General features: G+C 43.4%; 1 protein-coding gene across 3 annotated transcripts in view; it reads left to right on the top strand.

Moving 5' to 3' along the window:
• PPARGC1B (PPARG coactivator 1 beta) overlaps positions 1-18,355 on the top strand; it is a 135,049-nt gene that overhangs the window by 73,398 nt on the left and 43,296 nt on the right. For all 3 annotated transcript variants that reach the window (XM_063120577.1, XM_063120576.1, XM_063120578.1), the window contains exon 2: positions 17,573-17,746. In XM_063120577.1, the coding sequence (XP_062976647.1) occupies positions 17,573-17,746 (174 nt within the window). The remainder of the gene's footprint in view (positions 1-17,572; positions 17,747-18,355) is intronic.

Here is an 18,355-nt window from a genome sequence, read left to right as displayed (position 1 = left end):
CACAAAGGGTTGGATCCAGGTTTAAGCTGGATCAACTGTTCTGATGGAAGTTGACTTCCTGCCACCTCTGTCCCTCTCTTGCCAGCCCCTCCAACCTCCTGAAAATGATACACAGAGGGTCAGGAATCTCTGTTGAGCTGTGGTGTGTGGGGGAGGAGGGTTCCCTGAAAATCAGGAGGAGGGACCTTCCATGGACAGAGCTCTTCCACTCACAGAAGGCAGATACTGGAGCCATCCCTAAGTCATTGTGCTTTATTGCCTTTTTTTTGAACCCAGTATTTGTTTTTCTCCAGGACAGGAGTTTGTGTAAGGAATAAACGGTGACAAAATTAGTAGACAGTCAGTTAGCAGTACAGGTATCTTCTGCAGGTTTGGTTTGCGTATTGTCAATTTTTTATTTAGTTATTTCCATTTTTGTTCTTCCAAAGGTTCAGCAGCAGGTACCAACAGTTAATAATAATCAACGCACATGTAGTGAAAACAAATTCTAAAGTTAAATTGCAGATACTGCACACAGGCCATTGACGATATTTCCAAAATGACAAAAACTGGGCTTCAAGCTATCCTGGCATTGGTTATATTCTGCCACATGTTTCTCCTGCTGTCTTGGGAAAGGGTTTTGGGTTTTTTTGTATTTTTTTTAGCTGTAGTGTGCTAAGATAGATGCTTTGTTTCACCCCAGCCCTGGTTGCATTTGTGCAAAATTATCTTTTAATAATTTAAGGTGATGAACATTGACTTATTTGGCCGCATCTTTATTCGTAGCTCTCTAGATTATAGCAAACAAATCAGAAGGAACGTTGGAATTTATTGCCAACAGTTTCCTGTCTGTACTGCATTGGATTAAGCCCCAGAGCAGTATGGCTGCGAAATATATGAAGAAGCCTTAGAGAAAAAAACACAGTAGCTAATTAATCTTTGACAAAATATGCTTTCGTTCTAATCCTCCCCACGCTTGTCCAAAAAGCTCTTGCTTAAACCCTGTTTATTCTGCACATTACTAGCAGCAGTTATACCTTATGCTCTTCCCTCTTTCATTCCATGTGAGACTTGGGGAACATACAACTTAGGTCTGCTCACTGCACCCCGCTCTTTGGAATATGCCCTTGCAAGTGCTTAATGTACTCAGTTGATTCTTTTAACTTATTTCTTATACCTTTGCATAGCTTTCTGTTCTTTAGCAGGAAGAAAAACATGGATCAAAGTTCGAGAGTGTCATGTGTCTTCATAGGCATTTCAGCAGTGTCCTGATCTGTCTCCTTTGTGTGAAAATTCTGCTTGCACACTGTGGTCACAGAGACAGGCCCCGCTATGGGACACAGCATCTCAGTTTCCCATCATTAGGCTGAGGCTAATTCCCACACAATGGACGGAATAGCTGGCTAACTTAGTGGAGCCCCTTAGAGACAGGAATTTTAAAAGGAGCAAAATACTGTTATTATGATCCATTTTGTGAAAAGGCTGAGGTTTGGTCCTTGTATGAATCACGATACGAAACGGCTCAACAGCTCTGTAATTATCCCTCTCAGTTGTAACATTTTTATGGGAGAAGTACAGGTTAGGCATGGCAGTTACCAGTGCTTTTCATCATGGGCCCTGAATAAGGTGTAGCATCAGTTCCCTATCTGTAAAATGGGAATGATAGGGATTTACGTCACAGGTTTGTTCTGAGGTCAAATGCATAAAAGATTGTAAAGCACTTTGCAAATTGAATGTACTTCGTATGTATGAACATTGCTAGCAGTAATATGTCACAAAATGCAGGAGGAGGTGGAAGCCTTCCTGGCATACATGTGTGTGTGTGACTGCTGAAAGGTGGAGAGGCAGATGGTATCGCTTTTGCCTCAGATGTACTTCCTAAGAACAGGCTTCATTATTTCTTATCTTTCCTGTGTCCGGTAGCTGCGCTCAGTGGTGGCCTTAATGAGACCTGTCTGCTTGCAATAACCTGCTTGTTTTTGAAATTCTGACCTCCTATGGCGTCTGTTGGCACAGGCTCTGGATGGGACACCTGTGTTCTGCAAGGATGAACAAACAGTGGGAATCCTGTGCAGGGGGCTCACTTGGCACTCAGGGAACCCTTCTCTCCTTTCCTTAGCCCAGCAGGACATCATTCTTCTCTCCTCCCTCCACCATGTCAAATATTTATGTGTGCCGGCGCAAGCCAGGCCGCCTCTCCAGCCGTAACTCCCGGGGAGTACCAGTCGCCTCTTTTGAGGCCTCGGCTATAAATATCAAACTGTCAAGAGGAGCAGCCTGACAAAAGACACGAGTCAGCACTACACTTAGCCATTTAAAATGACATTTTGTCAAATGCCATCGCAGGGGTTGGCATATTTCCTGGCAGCATTGACCTTCGTGCTGACTGCCAGGTTCTTTCTTTCTTTCTTTTTCTTTCTCAAACTGCATTTATTTATAACATCCCTTCATGGGCTTGAAACCCATTGCTGGTGTATTCCATACACTCCTCCACGGCACTGAAGTAAAGCTCCCACTTTTGTCCTTCTGACCTTAACATCCCACTTAAGAATGGTTACCTGGGCAAAACTGCGTCTGAAAGGGGTGTATATCAGGGAGTGCCTTTGGCAGCAGTGCTCACAAAGCAGAAAGCTCCTCCCCCTTCCTTGGAATCCCATCAGATTCCAGTTTGAAGGTGCTGAAAACAGCTTTGACCTGGAATGAAGGCTAATACCAATCCTGGAGGATGCTACTAAGAATGCAAGAACACAAAGGGCCAGTGGAAAACTGTATTCTATCCCAAAAGCCACATCTTGAATTTTAAGTGTGTGGTCTTTCTCTTGATGATATCAGGTAGCTTTTCTGTGGAAATGTTTGTTCTTGGAGATGGAAAAGCTTATCAAGGAGGAAGGCCAGTATCCACATAGCTAGCATAATGGTGCTATTCCCCAGCAACCTGCTCCTTCCGCTCTGAAGGCTCCTATGACATAGGTGTAAACCTATTAGATTTTCATCTTGGAAGTGCCAAAATCACAGCAAGCCGGATTCCGTCAGTCCTCTTTGCCACATTGTAAGGGATGGTCAGGGGTGCTGTAGAGTAGCCTTCCTCGTCCTTGTGCCCTCCATTGGCCATGCTGGCTGGCTGGGAATGATGGGTGCTGCTGTCCGACACATCTGGAGGACACCAGGTTAGGGAAAGCTGCTGTAGAGCCTCTTGAATCCTGTGCTTCACTGGAAGTTATTCATTTAGACTAGGAGAGGAAGTTTCTATCTGCAGTGACAAAGAAAGACATTCCACAGCTCACCAATGCATTCACGGAGGTGGGGGGAAGCATGTGGTACAGTCTCTGTAGGACTGTGCTGCTTCAGAATGCAGGTGTGAGAGGATCTCCCACCTTAGAACCTTCACCTCAAAGTACAACTGCAGCCTACTACTATCCATAACACTAACACACAAAAGTACACGCTGGTAGAGGAAATGAATTGAGAGAAAACTTTTTTTTCCCCTCACACAGCATGAGGAGAGGATCATCCGATGTACATGATTGTCAGCAAATTTAGTACAAACAAAATACATAACATATAAGATGTAGTAATAGTCACTAGTTAAGATGGTTTGTTTAAAAAGGAATAGCTAACTTTTGTAGTGGATAGTTATTCTTATTAGCTATTAACTCTAGAACATCCCTGTTCTGAGGCAACATAGCTTGAGTATCAGATGCTAAACTACAGGGGATAGTTATCACCATTCCAACTTGCTTGTGAGTTTCCCAGAGTGTTTGGTTGGCCCCCATTGAAGATGGTGCAGCAATATAGACAAATCTTTGCTCTGATTCAGAATAGTTCTTATATTCTTACTCATCCTGCAGTGTTCATGCTAGTTAGGAGATGCTGGGTGCAAAATGTGATTTTTAAAATCTATATGACATTTCTGCAAACACCAAATCCTTAGAACAGGGAAAATCTGTATGACGTTTCTGCAAACACCAAGACCTTAGCTACTGAGTACCAATAGGATTGTAGCCAAAATAGAGGCACTGAGAATCAAAGGTGGTTATCACTATGCTTTGAAGAAGTACACCAAATCCTTGTGTGTGTGTGTGTGGGGGGGGAACTATGGGGACAAAGCAGCAATCACCCCAAAACAGCGCAATGAAGGCTGAGCATACTAAGTAGCCACAGAATACTGTGTGTTGGAGGAAAAAATGGGAAACTGGGGCAGGAGAGAGAATAGAAGAGATCATGGCTGACTGGCTGGCTGGAACCCTGAACAGGAGCATTCTGCACTGCAACATTTTGTTGTAGGTCCCACTTGTAGGATGTAAACTGGGATTGTCAACTTTGGCTTCAATAGGCTTCATTTGCTGCACTTTCAAATATGGCAAACATAGTCAAGGGACCTCTTCACTGTTACAGGTGTACTCTGCTCCTTCTTTCAACCCTCCTTCCATCTTTGTAGAACTAGTCAAGAACTTTAACTGTCGTCGAAATTTTATTCTCTTTTGTAATAATGTTCACCTCCAACAGGCTGTTCCTGTTCAGAGGAAAATGCTCAGCTACACGTCTGAGCACCCTATAATCCCACAGCTATCTCCACTGGATGTAAATAATGTGTCCCTCAAGTGGTTGAAATATCCCTAATTGTAGAGCTTCAGTCTCCAAAGAGACTGTCCTGTCAGAGAGGTCAATAGTTCATGATAATAAAAAAATCTCTTTCCTCTCAACCGGCCTATAATCCGCATTGACTGCAGTATGTAATTACGGATTTCCCTGATAAGTCCAGACGGCTCTCACAAAATCTCCTGGCATAGGGATTTTCTTTCATTTTTTAGGGGTGGAACTGTCAGGGAACCAAACAATCCCCCAGATCTTTTTCAAAGATGTGCACATGTTTTTGTTTGCTTGCCCAATTGCCTCCTGCCAATAATATTTGACGTCCCCACCCCCACCCCAAACACTCTAGAAATTCCGCCATCTTCCTCATGGAAGCCTGTTTGTAAATTATCTCACCTTGTGCTGCTTTGCATTCGAGCTACCTAAATGCTAGTTGCTAATTTGGAGCTTTCTCCTCGATGCTGGTGCTGAAGTTATATTTATCTCTTAATGCCATGCGTAGGGACTTACTCATGAGTGGGAGGCTCTGAATCAAACAGGGTGAGTCACTGGCAGAAGCCACAATTACTTTGTGAGTAGCCTGGCTGGTTGCGTTTCGTTCCAGATGCTCCTTCTGGGGCCATTGCCCACTTCAGCCTCCCAAATGGAGCCATTGTGACTCCACCGTCACAACTGCAGCGCTTGAATGACAAGCCCCCTGCAAAGCATCCTGGTGACATTTATGCAAATGACAATATAAATCTGCCCTTCAAGGCTTAACGCAGGATTAGGTTATTGAGAAGCTGCTGCATTCTGTCCATCCGGCAGCATTTTTTAGTTGCTGCAGCAGCTGTTAGGCAGAAGCTTACGGCTTCACAGACTGGCATGTGATTTCTTCTGCTGTATTTTCTGCTGCACTGAAGAAATAAAAAATTAGTCATCCTTTTAAGATGCTATAATAACTGAGGGCCAGTTTCGCACAATTGCAAACTGAGCTTCCCCACCCCGAGTCTGCGCAGCGTTCTGCTTGTGATGCACACAATGCGCTGCAGGTCATATGCTTGCAGTTTGTGCTTGTGGTGTTCCACTGATTCTGTGATAAGGTCCATCACGTATGCATTGAGCATCACTCCAGGCCATTTGCAGAATTTGAAAACTGAGCCCAGTTTGCACAAGCGGGACTCATCTATTAGGCTTGGTGTGTGTATGTTCATATATCATGTATAAAAGTGGCAGAATTTAGCCTTTTCTTGCTCCAGAATTTGGGTTGTTTGAGTACAGAGTCCTCAATGTATTAAAACGGATACAAGTTACAAATGCACACATTTAGACTTTGTGTGTATTTGTAACTTGTACCCTTTTTAATACATTCAGGAATCTGCACGGACACAACCCAAATTCTGAAGCAAGAAAAGATTAAATTCTATGACTTGTATATGCATTGTGCAAATGAAACAATTTCATTTTTAAAATAATTATTCTGCAATTTTAACTATTTTCCTGATTTTGCTTGTCATCAATAGGGACATATTCTGGGTAGGGCACTGAAACACCACCTTCAACAGTGGAAACCTTGCACAGCCCCTCCCTTCTGGCTTCTGAGTTTTCAGCCAGTATTGCTCACATACTTTCAAGTGTATCTTTGCAACCTGAAGGCATAGGAACTTTTTTTAAAAAATCAGTGTTAGGCAGGAAACTAAATTCTTCAGCCAAGATTTCTGTGCTCCCATGGAATACATACACCTCTGACTATATTATCCAAATACTTCCTAATCTGTATTAATCTGTGTGATGTCCTAATAAGTAATAGCCCCACTTACAAATGAAGCACTCTAGGAAGATTACAGAAGAGGGTAACTATGACGCAGGGAATAGATCACAGGTTTCCCACATCAGTAGTAGGCAGTCTGTCTTCCCCAAATTGACTTCAGCTATGAAATATCCTCATAGGACTGACTGAATAGTCCCTTATTACAGCATCTGCTGTCTCAATAAGCCTCATGATGCTCTAGTTTTCTGAAAAGCTCTGAGAAGAATTGTTGTAGGGTTATGTCCAACACTGACAACTCAGTGGGCCCCTACACCGACAGGAGCAGCAGCTGCTCCTGAAGAGCTGCAGTATCTGGAATCAGACCACTGTTCCATTTATTCTAGTACTGTCAGCACTGACTAGCAGTGCTTCTTCAAGAAAAAAAGACTCATTTCCCCAGCCTCACTATTTCAGACTCTTTTAACTTTAGATGCTAGTTTAATGAGGTTAAGTCATGGTGTTGGATCCAGATTTATTCATACTTAGAGTAGACCCATTGACATCAATGGGCCTTATGTTAGTCATTGTTAGTTGTCAGGTATAAGTCTCAGCAAGGACTTGGAAGTTGTAGCTAGATTTATTTCGAACTGGGTTGGAGTGTCAGAATTTGAGCGGGTTTATCTCTGTCAGGGTTCTCAGGGAAAGTATAGAAGGAAGTAATTTCATCCCTCCCTCCCTTGGCCTTGGGGCTGTAAGACTTCTGTGGAAACTGATAGAATGTTTAGAAAGGTGGGGCCCCTTGTTTAAGGAGTCACTCAGATTGTAGCATCATCTTGGTGGGCTGAGCAGTGCTGCCCTGTTTGGACGCAGGCATGATTTACAGGCCAGAACCCCTGTCTGTGTAGTGGTTTTGAACAGGCCTACGCCTTCCTTTATAAGCTGGAGCAAAGGCGAAGAGCCTTTGTCAAGACCATCTTTTGACTCATTTATTTATTTATTTATTGCATCTTTATACCGCCCAATAGCTGAAGCTTTCAGGGCGGTTCACAAAAGTTAAAACCATCAGACACAAATCAAAGTATGAAACAAACAGTATAAAACAAACAATGGTATAAAAACATAATAAAAATAAGAGGTCTTCTGGACCTCTTGCCAGCAAAGGCTGTCTGGGGGAATGAGGCCTGCCTTAAAGGAGGAGGGAGGGAGAGACCACAGTCCAGCAGAAGAGCACATGCTTTGCATGCAGAAGGTCCCAAATTCAATCTCTGATATCTCCACTTAAAAGGACTTTGAGTAACAGCACTTGGATGACCCTTTCTATGTTCAAATGTAGAAGTTAGTGCTTAGTTTTAAAAAACAAAATGGAAAATACCTCTTGACTTCGCATTTTCATTTCCCCACTAAATATTTTCTTAAGTTTCATATACAGAAATGACCAGAGGGTATGGATAGACCCTTCCTACCCTGTTTGGCATGTTCACGGATTTTTGTTTTGTTTATATGGGGTAGCATTCAAACACCTGTGGTCCAATGTGGAACAATCTGATAGCCGATACATCACATGAGACTGCTGCTCATGACTTTTAGCTCTCCATCAGGTCAGACACATAACCAAAATGGAGTAGAGTTCAAGGAGACAGTTCTGTTGCTGGTGCCAGTCAACAGTGTCTTTCATCCATGTGCTTGAGTACTCAGTGGCTCAGAACTCAGTCATCTCTCTCAAGCTGATGGGGCGGGGTGGGGGGAAAGACTAAAATTCCTCTTTGCAATTATCTAGCTGTCTGTCTGTCACTGTGGAGGCCTGGATGCCAATGCTTTAGCAGAGTGTGTTGGCCTTTGAAGGTAACTCTGTGAGTTTGAGTGTGACCAATTTAGAGCAAGGATCAGTGCAGCCTTTCATGTCACACATACAAGCCTCCTCATGGTGGGGAGAGCTCCATTTTTCAGATCTTATCCCAGCGTTCAAAATGGCAATCTTGCATCTGTTAACAAGTTGTCACCCACCAGTTTATAATTAAGGCATCAAATACAAAAAAAAAACTTCAATAAGGAAGCTTCCTGAGACCCTGGCAGTGCATCCTGTGCTTTCTGTTTAGATTAAATTCATCATGGCAGTGACCTCTGTCAGTACTTTAAAATAATTTAATAGTAATTTCAGAGCAGTGTCCAGCTAGCCACTGTCTGTCTATGGTGGCAAAGCCTGTGCCACACACACAGTAATATTTTTCCTGTTGATTTATTTTGTGTGGTTTTAATAAAGAATTTAAATGTCTCTTAACCAGTTACTAGACTTACAATAAATTCACATTTTAAGGAAAGACTTAGGGTCAGTATTGAAATTAGTGCCTTGAAGATGAATGGCCCAACTGCTGTGCAAACGGACAAAACCTAGATGTCCATGTGTCCTAATTAACAAATCACAGTTTGAGGTCCACAATGCTTCATCATGCATCTGACAAGGGCAAATCCACCCTTTCCACTTTCGAAATAACTTATTTTTTCAAGGGGCACAGGAGGAATACGGAACATCATGTTGGGATGTAAAATCTTTAGTCCTCCTTGAATTTTTCCTTGTACCTTCCCCCCCCCCCCCCGCCAACAGTACTAGGGCAGCCTTGTGAAGTATACTCTGTGTTTCCTGTCTCCATGAGGTAACTTTACATCACTAGATCATTGGTCCATCTAGGCCAGTATTGTTTACTCTCACTGGCAGCATCAGAGGTCTTCCTAGCCCAGTTACCTGAAATCCTCTTAAATGGAAATATGGGGAATTAACATTTAGGAAAATGTCTGTCAGCTGTTTTGAGCCCATGGGATAGAGCAGGATGTAAATCAAAGAAAACATTATCAAACCTGGGACCTTCTACATGCAAAACAGGTACTCTACCACTGAGCTTAGACCCCTTCCTCAGAATCTGGGTTTTCATTGGTTCCACTGAGCTTGTGGGCTAGTTATTGTGTTTTCCTCTGATCTGGCACACATGAATGAGGTGTCTGAAATGAAAGATGGTTCAGAATTCCCAGCCATTTTGTTGGCTGTCCTCCAAGGCCCAGTGCCTGCTTTCCTTGCAATCTCCTGGGTAAAATTAGAACAAAGTTCACGTCTTTTACAAACAGAAAAAGGAAATGCAGAAAAGGGGAACACTAGACCAGCCAAGATCCATTTTCCACTCTTAAGTACTGGGCCTGTCAGAGTAGTGTCCTGTACCATCCACCTGCCCACAATTGGGGGTGGAAAGAAAAATCGGAAATATCATCAGCTGTTCAGCCTTCTGTTAAGTGCTTCAGTTCTTGTTCTTCCAAGGCATGCGGCCAAAGATGTGTATGTCTTCTTGTTTCTAAAGCAATGGAGGAAGGAAACTGGTATTCAGAGAGTGAAAATACTTTATTGACAGAACTAGCCAAGCAAGCCCAGTTCCTGGCAGTTTTACCTCATCTAAATGGCATTCAGAATTGGCTTGGAAAAATTCCTGAAGCTCTAGGCCACTGAAGGGTCCTGACCCACAACCTGTCTCTGTCTGACATGGGTTGCATTAGGCACCAACGCTATTTCTTTTCTTTTCTTTTCTGATGTTCAAAAAATATAAAGAAGGGAGAGTAAAGTAGAGAGAAAAGGCAAATGGAGGAGAAAAACAAATAGAAGGACAGATGTATGCAGTAAAAAAAAGAAGGAAAATGGGTTCTCCGTTGAAGAATAGGCCTGAAGGTAGGTCCCAGGTCTCAAAAGGTTGAAAATAATGCACGATATCAATAAATTTAAATAACTAATTCCCATAACCAAACACTCTTGTAATGCCATCCAATGTCAATTGGTCAGACAATTGTTTCTGAGTCTGAATGAGTTAGGATGAGGAGTAAACTGCCCTATTACTTACCTCCCGGGTGACCCTTAAGTTGGACTTGAACAACATGGCATTGCCAGGCTACCAGTTGAACCTTACGGCTGACCTCAGCATGCCAAGTAGGCTGCCCAAAGAGGCATTGGATTGCAGGAGTTTATTTATACCTAATTCTGTTGGCAGTGGGGAGGTGTCAAGTCTGGAGAGATTATCAAAAGACATCCCAAGTGCTAGCGTCAGCTGCGCCTTGTGATTGCAGAACAGGGATCTCTTCCCTTGTGACATATCAAAGACAACTGAGGAATTTGAGTGTTTTTGCAGAAGTTTTTTTTTATATAAAAGAATTGCAAATGCATATTAAAGATAATTTAAAAATAGAAATATCTACCTCTGTTCCCAGGGGAAGATTTGAGAGAAACCAGAGCATTTGATGAAAACTTACATTATCTGGAATGGGGATAGGAGGCGGGGAGAATAAATACTGATGGAAAGCAGGATCTAACTATTGCAACAGGTGGTGAAGGAATCAGAAGACCTTAGAGGCCAGATTAACCATTAAGCTAAGCAAACTACAGAGCTGCTCCTCCTAGTTTCACAGTGAGGGAATAGGGACCCTTCACTGTAATTCTGAAAAATTCTGGTGCCCCTTCATCCTGTAACAGAAAGCATTGCAACTGTTTTCAGCAGCAAGAACGTTGGGAATATTGGCAAATTGGCTGGCATGGGGAACAGAATTCTATCTATGTTTCAGAAGAGTTGTGGTGGGCAAAACAAAAAATTGTATGAATGCTAGCAGGTAAATGTGAATGCTAGCAGATCTGGGGGGAAATGTAATTTATGGATCGGAGGTGTCTGGGGATACGATTCGGAATATGATTCAGTTTTAGATCCCTATGTCTTTTAAACCAGGTCAGAAGGCTTGAACATCTCCAAAAATAAAGTGTATCCAGGGCAGCTTTGCTAAACACACCAAACCGTTAAGGCAGTGCTAGACAAGTCAATATGCTCTAGAGTATGCTGCGTGATTTAGCCAACGTTGCCTATGCCTTTGGCTTCTGAGACTGGCAAACCCAAATTCCTTAACCCTCCCAATCAACAAAATCCAAAATATTCAGGTGACAATGTGAAAATGAAGACATTGATAGGTCCTAATTGTGATGTCTGCAGTGCAGTATATATTTGGCTCAAATTGCTTTGAGAGTGTTTGCCTTTCATCAGTTTCTTCTCCATGCCCATATGCATTGGGTGGACCATGACTCATGGGATGTGCCTCTGGATGTATGGACTGATTTTGCTTGTCTCTAGCCTTCCTTGGTCATGTTGGGGTGGGTGGGGAGTCCCTTGCACAAGCAGCACAAGCTGTGTATTTGTAGAAGGCTAAAATGGCATGAGCTTATCTGTTGCCATAGATAAGTCACAAAAGAAAGAAAAAACATTGATGAATCAAGTAGAACACAGACCCTCTATGGACCAGGAGGTGTGGACAAATGGAACAAGATGCCAACAAAGGATGGGCACAAGGCTTCAAGATACAGGTCCATCAGCATGCATCCTCTGGGGTTTGTGTGAGATGGTTGTCTGCATGCATTGTGTTATACTGTAAATTGAAACAGTACAATTCAATTCCACCTCAATCCATGACGGCTTGCAGGGCAGTAATTGAGGGGGACTGGACTGCACTGCGCTGATTCTTAACTGCGCTTCCTCCAGACAATACTGGTGATAAGATGTGTGTTGCATTGCAGGATGTTTGTGGAAAAGTAGCAAAGCGGGAGTCTCAGCCAGCCTATCCACATACCCCTTTAGTTGCCAACTTTTAAACTGGTCACTGTAGCTGTGCTTTTAACCACAGCCTCATATACAGACATTTAGTAGGTGATGCTGTTTGTCTCCATGTTGTGAAAAAGTTCACTTGCTGACGTTTGCATATCAAGCTCTAGTTAAAGGCACAAGAGCAGGCCAGACCTTTTTTTTTTTCCAGTTGGCCACTCTCCTCTCCTAATCTTCAATGTATTTAGGAGCTTCTGAAATTATCCTTGAACTGAATGATGGGAAATGGCAAGAAGGCACCATGTCTGTTTTCATCAAGTTGGTATTAATCCTTCCCTACACCGGGCAGGTTTAGTGGAGCTCAGCTTGCAACCTTCCTTCACTGCTGCTTTCCCTTCTGGCATCTAAAAGCCTCTTCTCTACCCCAACTTTGGCCATCCCCCCCCCCAGGGCCTTTCCTTTGTAACCTGCTGACCAGTTGCCCTTTCTTTCACCTGATGTTCATACAGAACGGAAGGAGGACCAGCAGTTTAATGCTGTGGGACACTGTGTCCCAAACTAAATTGGAAAACACGGATAAGACATAAAGTCCCATTCCTGCGGGAAACAAACCCTATAATCTGAGATTATCCCAGTTAATAAAGAGAGAACTGGAGATGGAGTGGGAGGGGGATGCTGTCTCTTTCATTTCTGTAACTTCTTGTGAAAATTGATTTTTGAGTCCTAGAGAGACTATTTGGAAAACTTCAAAGCCATGCTTAGGATGTTGTTCTCTCATTAAGGCTTCTCAAGTGTTCAGTTGATCTTGTGATCTGAGAGCTAAATACAAAACAAATAAAATTTGCTCTCCCCATTGTTAGGAAGCTGCCACAGATCAGCGGGTCTTCACATAAAAGGGGCTTCATGAATTTTCATTTCTTGGGAAGCGTTTTGAATGCTAGACTTGGTCATTATGAGGACAAAGGCTTTTATCATTTACCACCTCTGTGGTGTCTTGCCTGCTTGTTTCAGAAAGGAAGGACTGAATGCTGAACTTACCCCGCTGAATACAATGAACACTGTAATGCCACTGATGCCAGCAAAGGTGGACCTGTGCTTTGTTAGCTTCAGAGTGTTTGCAGAGAACAAGGGGACCTCAGTATTCACGGCTGTGAAATGAGTGTCTTCAGCACAGGGTAGGGGGTGGGCAGAATCACAGGTCAACGTTTGGCCTCCCGGGCTGCCCCATATAGCCACCCACCCCTCTCCATCCATCAGTTGTTTTATGGTTTCTCACCTTTTGCACAGTTTATTTTTCCTGTTCTAAAAGGTTGAAATGCCTCTCTTAAGGCTTAGTTACTAGCAGGAAAAGTTTCATGCTAAAATATGCTGGTATTTATGGCCCCTCCCCTTTTGCCTTCAGCCCCGCCCACCACTGGAATGCGACCCCAGAGAACTCATCTGAAATTTGGCCCTTGGGCTGAAAGAGGTTCTGCACTCTAACTTATAGGGCCCAGAGAGTAAACACAGACTCTGGGTTCAGCTCCCGCTTCAGCCATAAAGGCCACTGGGTGTGTCTTGGGCATGATTCAGTTTAATATTGTTGTGAGGATGATAAGGGATTGCCCCATGAACCAGAGCCTGTGTGGTGTAGTGGCTAGAGCATTGGGGAAACCCAGGTTCAAGTCCCCATGAAGCTCACCGGGTGACTTTGGGCCAGCTGCTGACTCTTCACTTAAGCTACCTCACAGGGTCGTTGTGAGGATAAAATGAAGAATATGCTGCCTTGGGCTCCTTGGAGGAAAAGGTGGGACAAAATTGTAACAAATAATTTAATAGGGGGACCTGAACCTCTGTGAGGAAGAGCAGGATTCAAATATGAGCAAAAAAGTTACACATAACTCAAGCAAATTACAGTCTGGGAGTACCATACCATGGAATAAGACAGCCAGCAAAACTCTACCTGTCAGATAAAGGCTTTTCTCCCTGCACCAAAGAAGGTGTAAATATCTGCAGGGCCAGATGGCAGATGGCCCGTGTCTGAGCAGGCCTTGTCTTAAACCACTCGCCCCCTCCCTGCTCTCCATTCATTCTGGACCTCCGAAGGCAGCATCCCCTAGTGCACCCATGACCTTTGGTAAGCTTTGCCGTAATGGTGCAGTGCAGCATTACCGTGTCCTTCTCGGTCACTCGCTCTTGCCGTCCGTGTTGGGGTTTAATGCAATTGCGTATGCCTTGAGAATGTGGTGGAAATGGGGCCGGGTCTCAGCTGCTCCGTGTGATTGACTGGATATTTTTAGCTCAGTTCTTAGAGCTTAGATTGCCTTACATGCGCCAGCCATTGATTCTGCTCTATTATACTCACATTTTGGCTGGGTTTGGGGAGCAGGGGAAGAATACAATGGATTGTTAGAGCTGTTATTGAATTGGTGTCTGGAGAAACTTGTTTCTATAAGGAGAGATTGTCACCGGGGGTGAGGAAATATCCAAGCTTGAAGGGTCTGCTTTTTGATGCCATGAGTGTGGCAGTGCTAAGTTTAGGTGATGGATGGAGCTGGAGGTAGAAGGCCTAGGGAGAAAATGGAAGGCCAAACGAAATTGCGGCGGTGGAGGGAGATGGCTTTCCTACCGGGCCAAAAATGCACCCCTGAATGCACACAGGATTCCAGAGTCTTACCTGATTTCTGCCTGTGCCGTGTGCCCTATAAATCTCTTCCCTTCTTTTGCTAATTGCTGGCTATTAGGGCAGTAGGATAAGCCCTGGATGCCTGCATTACGTCACTAATGGCTGGAGTAGCTTAAGTGTCCCTTAAGAACCCTTGCAGCTGTTGTGACAGTGTATGACAACCTTCCCCAGCTCACAGCATCCCCCATGCTGTGAGGATGCTGGGAATTGTAGTCCAACGCATCTGGAGGATACCAGGTTGGGGAAGGCTGGCATCGTATAGGGAGTGTGGGTCTTAGAGCTTATCTTAATCCAAGGAAAGCTTTCCCCAGTGTGTTGGGGAACACATTAGGGGCCTTCCAGATGTGTTGGCTTACAAATCCCATCACCCCCTCCCAGATGGGGATGGTGGGAATTGCAGTTCAGCACATCTAGAGGGTGCTGGGGTAGGGAAGACTGCTGCAGAGCAGTTTCCCTTGGCCAAGGGAACTTCCCCAAGTCATGAATTTCCCCATTATTTTAGCAATTTACTATCTTTAAACTCTGCTGTTTTAAATCTGCATTTTAAATCTGTATTTTAAATCTCTGCATTGCTGCTCAGTTTTATTCTGGTTGTACTTTTGTATTGTGGTTTTAAACTTTCATATTATATTTTATGCTGTATTTATGGTTTTAATTTCTGTGAACTTTCCAGAGAGCTTTGGGTATTGGGTGGTATAGAAATTAAATAAATATATAAATAATTTTTTGTTTATTTTATTTAATTTATTTATTTATTTATTTATTGCATTAAAAAAAGCTTTCAGAACAGCTTGCATACAATCACTGAGAACAAGAGAATTCCTTCCCACAGTCTTACAACTTTAAAAAAGACATGATGCAAAAGGAAAATGGGATGGATACGAAAGAGGAAGAAAGCAAACTTGGGTGCTGATGAGGACCAGCTGGAACCAGTTCAGCGATGGAATTGGTGGAATGTTCTTACTTCCCATCTCAACTCCTCTGCTGCTGCCGTTTGTAATGGCTGCTGCTGTTTAGTGACAGTTGAGGGAGAATCCCAAGGAGCTGTTGGAATAGCCCTGCTTCTCATCTCCCTCTGCTGCAGTCTCCTAGGGGCTGCCTAGATGGTGCCAGGTTGCCGCCACATTTAAAAAAAACCCAATGCTTTCTTTGCTGTGGGATGGAGCCCGCTAATTCCGACACAGAGAAAGTGTGGGGTTTCCTGTGGGGTTTCAGGGGGCGCCATCTGCCCAGGAATGCCTCTGCCGCGTCATATTCCCCAGATGCGCCATACTCGCCTCGCTCCAGTGAAAAAGTTTGGATACAGCTTCACAGGAAAGCCCTGCAATGGCTTGCAAGGTGACTGCTGTGTCATATAACTGACGCAGTGCCACTGCACAGCTACTGTGGGGCTTTCAGAGCTCATAGGCAGCCCCCTAGAGGTGCCCATTTATTCTTAGTGTTTAAAAAAGTAACACACACAGGCATACACAGAGACCCCGTGTAATTATGGCTAATGCAGCATGTAATGAACAAATCAGCCATTTGTAATATGAAAGATTGTCCTAGAAATGTAGCCATTCCATCTGAGTAATCTGGTGGTGATGTGGGTGTCTTCCTGTTCCTATGAACAGACAGAGACTTAAAAGATGCATGTTATCAGTCCTCAGTAACCCCTTTTTTGCCATAGGGAAACAAAGCATCTGGGGCTGTTCTCCAGGGGACTTGGCCTCTCTCCCACTAGAAAACAGTGGGCGTGATATTTTCAAGAGCACAGAAATGTTAATCATTGAAACCGCATAATAGGATATTATCGCTTAGATACAGGAAATACAAAACCCAAAGTATTCCTTGTGAAAGCTGGCCAAGGTTGCAGCATCATTCCCAGATGATGAATATGAATATTTAGTGGCAAGTGTTTCATTTTGCTTTGTTCTAGAGTTTCTTTTGAATGGCATTTATGCACACATCTAAAGTAGGCAAACAATAATCATCATAATTAGATACACTTCTTACTTACAGAAGGGAAGACTATACCTAAATTCTAATAATCATCCAGGCAAACTAGGAAGATGTAATTGTAATATGTGTACAGGTAGTAATGGGCAAAAGAAACTCTGAAACCCTGGGCCATTTGCTTTGGCTGTTTGGAGGAGCAGCAGAAAAATGCCCCGTTTCAGAACATTGCTGCCCTTCAATATATTTTCAGCCAAAGTGAATATTAACCTGGGAGAAGAGTTTGGATTGAGAATACTTCCCCCCTGCCCCAAGTTTGAGAAATTGGTCGCTTTTCATGGATTTCCCCAACATTTTGCCAAAAATGCATTCTATATTACTGTATTCATAGCTGTCAAATTGCCCAAGAAAATATCCCAGTCATTAGCAAAACACATTTCATATTGATAACAGTGTGTTGCTAGTAATAAATAATACAACTTCTGCCTTTGGTCCAGACAATAGGTCTAATAGGTGATTTCCCAACAAGCTCTTCCTAAATTGTTTAATTGCGGATGCCTAATTGTATAAACTTTGTAGTATAAAGCTTGCCCTAGAGGCACATCAGGCTTGGTCCCTTAGAGAGACAACTCTGATTATGCAGTGCTGTCAGTTGCATTTCCCCAGCCATTCAGCATCATCTGGAATTATGATTATAGCTGCCATCTTTGTTTTTATTGTTATATTTTGACTGCTTACATTTTGTTTTTATATGTTTCCCTGGAGAAATTTGAAGTGCGGGCTAAACCTTCCTAAATAAACAACTGTGGAAAGGTTGCATTTTTGGACCTTGGAGGCTTACTGTTTAAAATAATTTAGGATCTACTTTGTTTCAGGGAGGTTCACCCCTTTGGGATTCTGGCTCCATGTCAGTGTGGCTTTTTACTGGGTAATGTTTGACGCCCAAAGACATCTGGGATCTGATAATCTACATCGTGGGGAGGCATGTGTGTTATTCGGCTACAACTACCCAAGGATTTGCAGGCGTTGCCAAGCTCAACATTGTCTCTTTTCTCTCCATAGTATGAAGTGTCTGGTGAGGAGCACCTGTACTCTGATTTCCCAGAGATTGATTTGTCCCAGTTGGACGCCAGTGACTTTGACTCAGCCAATTGCTTCAGCGAGTTGCAGTGGTGTTGTGAGCGCTCTGAAACAGAGTCCAGCCAGTACAGCACAGACGACTCCGAGCTCTTTCAGGTACTCCGCGCCAAGTGATTCCCTGCCACTGTGGGGCGTTTGCTGTTGAGCACAGCTTTCCTTGACATGCACCTTCCCCTCAACTGTAATGTCATTGTTGGCAATACCCTGTGGTTGTTAGGACACCTCATTGTGGAGAAGAAACACATTCCTAGAGGCATGGGCATTTGAAAGATTCATGGCCCCGGCCCACAGGGCACAAATCTACATAAAAATAATAATAAAAAATAGAAATAATTATTCAGATTTATGTAAATTTCACAGGAGGCAAAGCCAGTCAATTAATTTCTCACCCAAATAATCTCAAATAAAGTACATTCTTCAGTTAATTTGCACCTTGACCTAGATCATCTCAAACCAATGAAAACAGGGAATTCCCCCCCTAAGCTTAATTGCCATGAAGAGGAAGATTGGACTGTGTGTATGTTCTAGTTAACTCTTTCCATTCCAGCTGCGTTCCCATAGGAAAATTGCCCCCTCTGTAGGGTAATTAAACTGCGGGGGGACCTTTCCATTGGCACCAATGGACACTCAGGACTCTGTGGAATGGATCCAGGGTTCTCTGGGACATAGGATTGGGGCTGGGACTGCAGGGATTTTGAGGGTGTG

The sequence above is a fragment of the Elgaria multicarinata genome, chromosome 3, assembly GCF_023053635.1.
Source record: "Elgaria multicarinata webbii isolate HBS135686 ecotype San Diego chromosome 3, rElgMul1.1.pri, whole genome shotgun sequence".
NCBI classification, from domain to species: Eukaryota; Metazoa; Chordata; class Lepidosauria; order Squamata; family Anguidae; genus Elgaria; species Elgaria multicarinata.
This window is presented reverse-complemented; position numbering and strand designations above follow the sequence as displayed.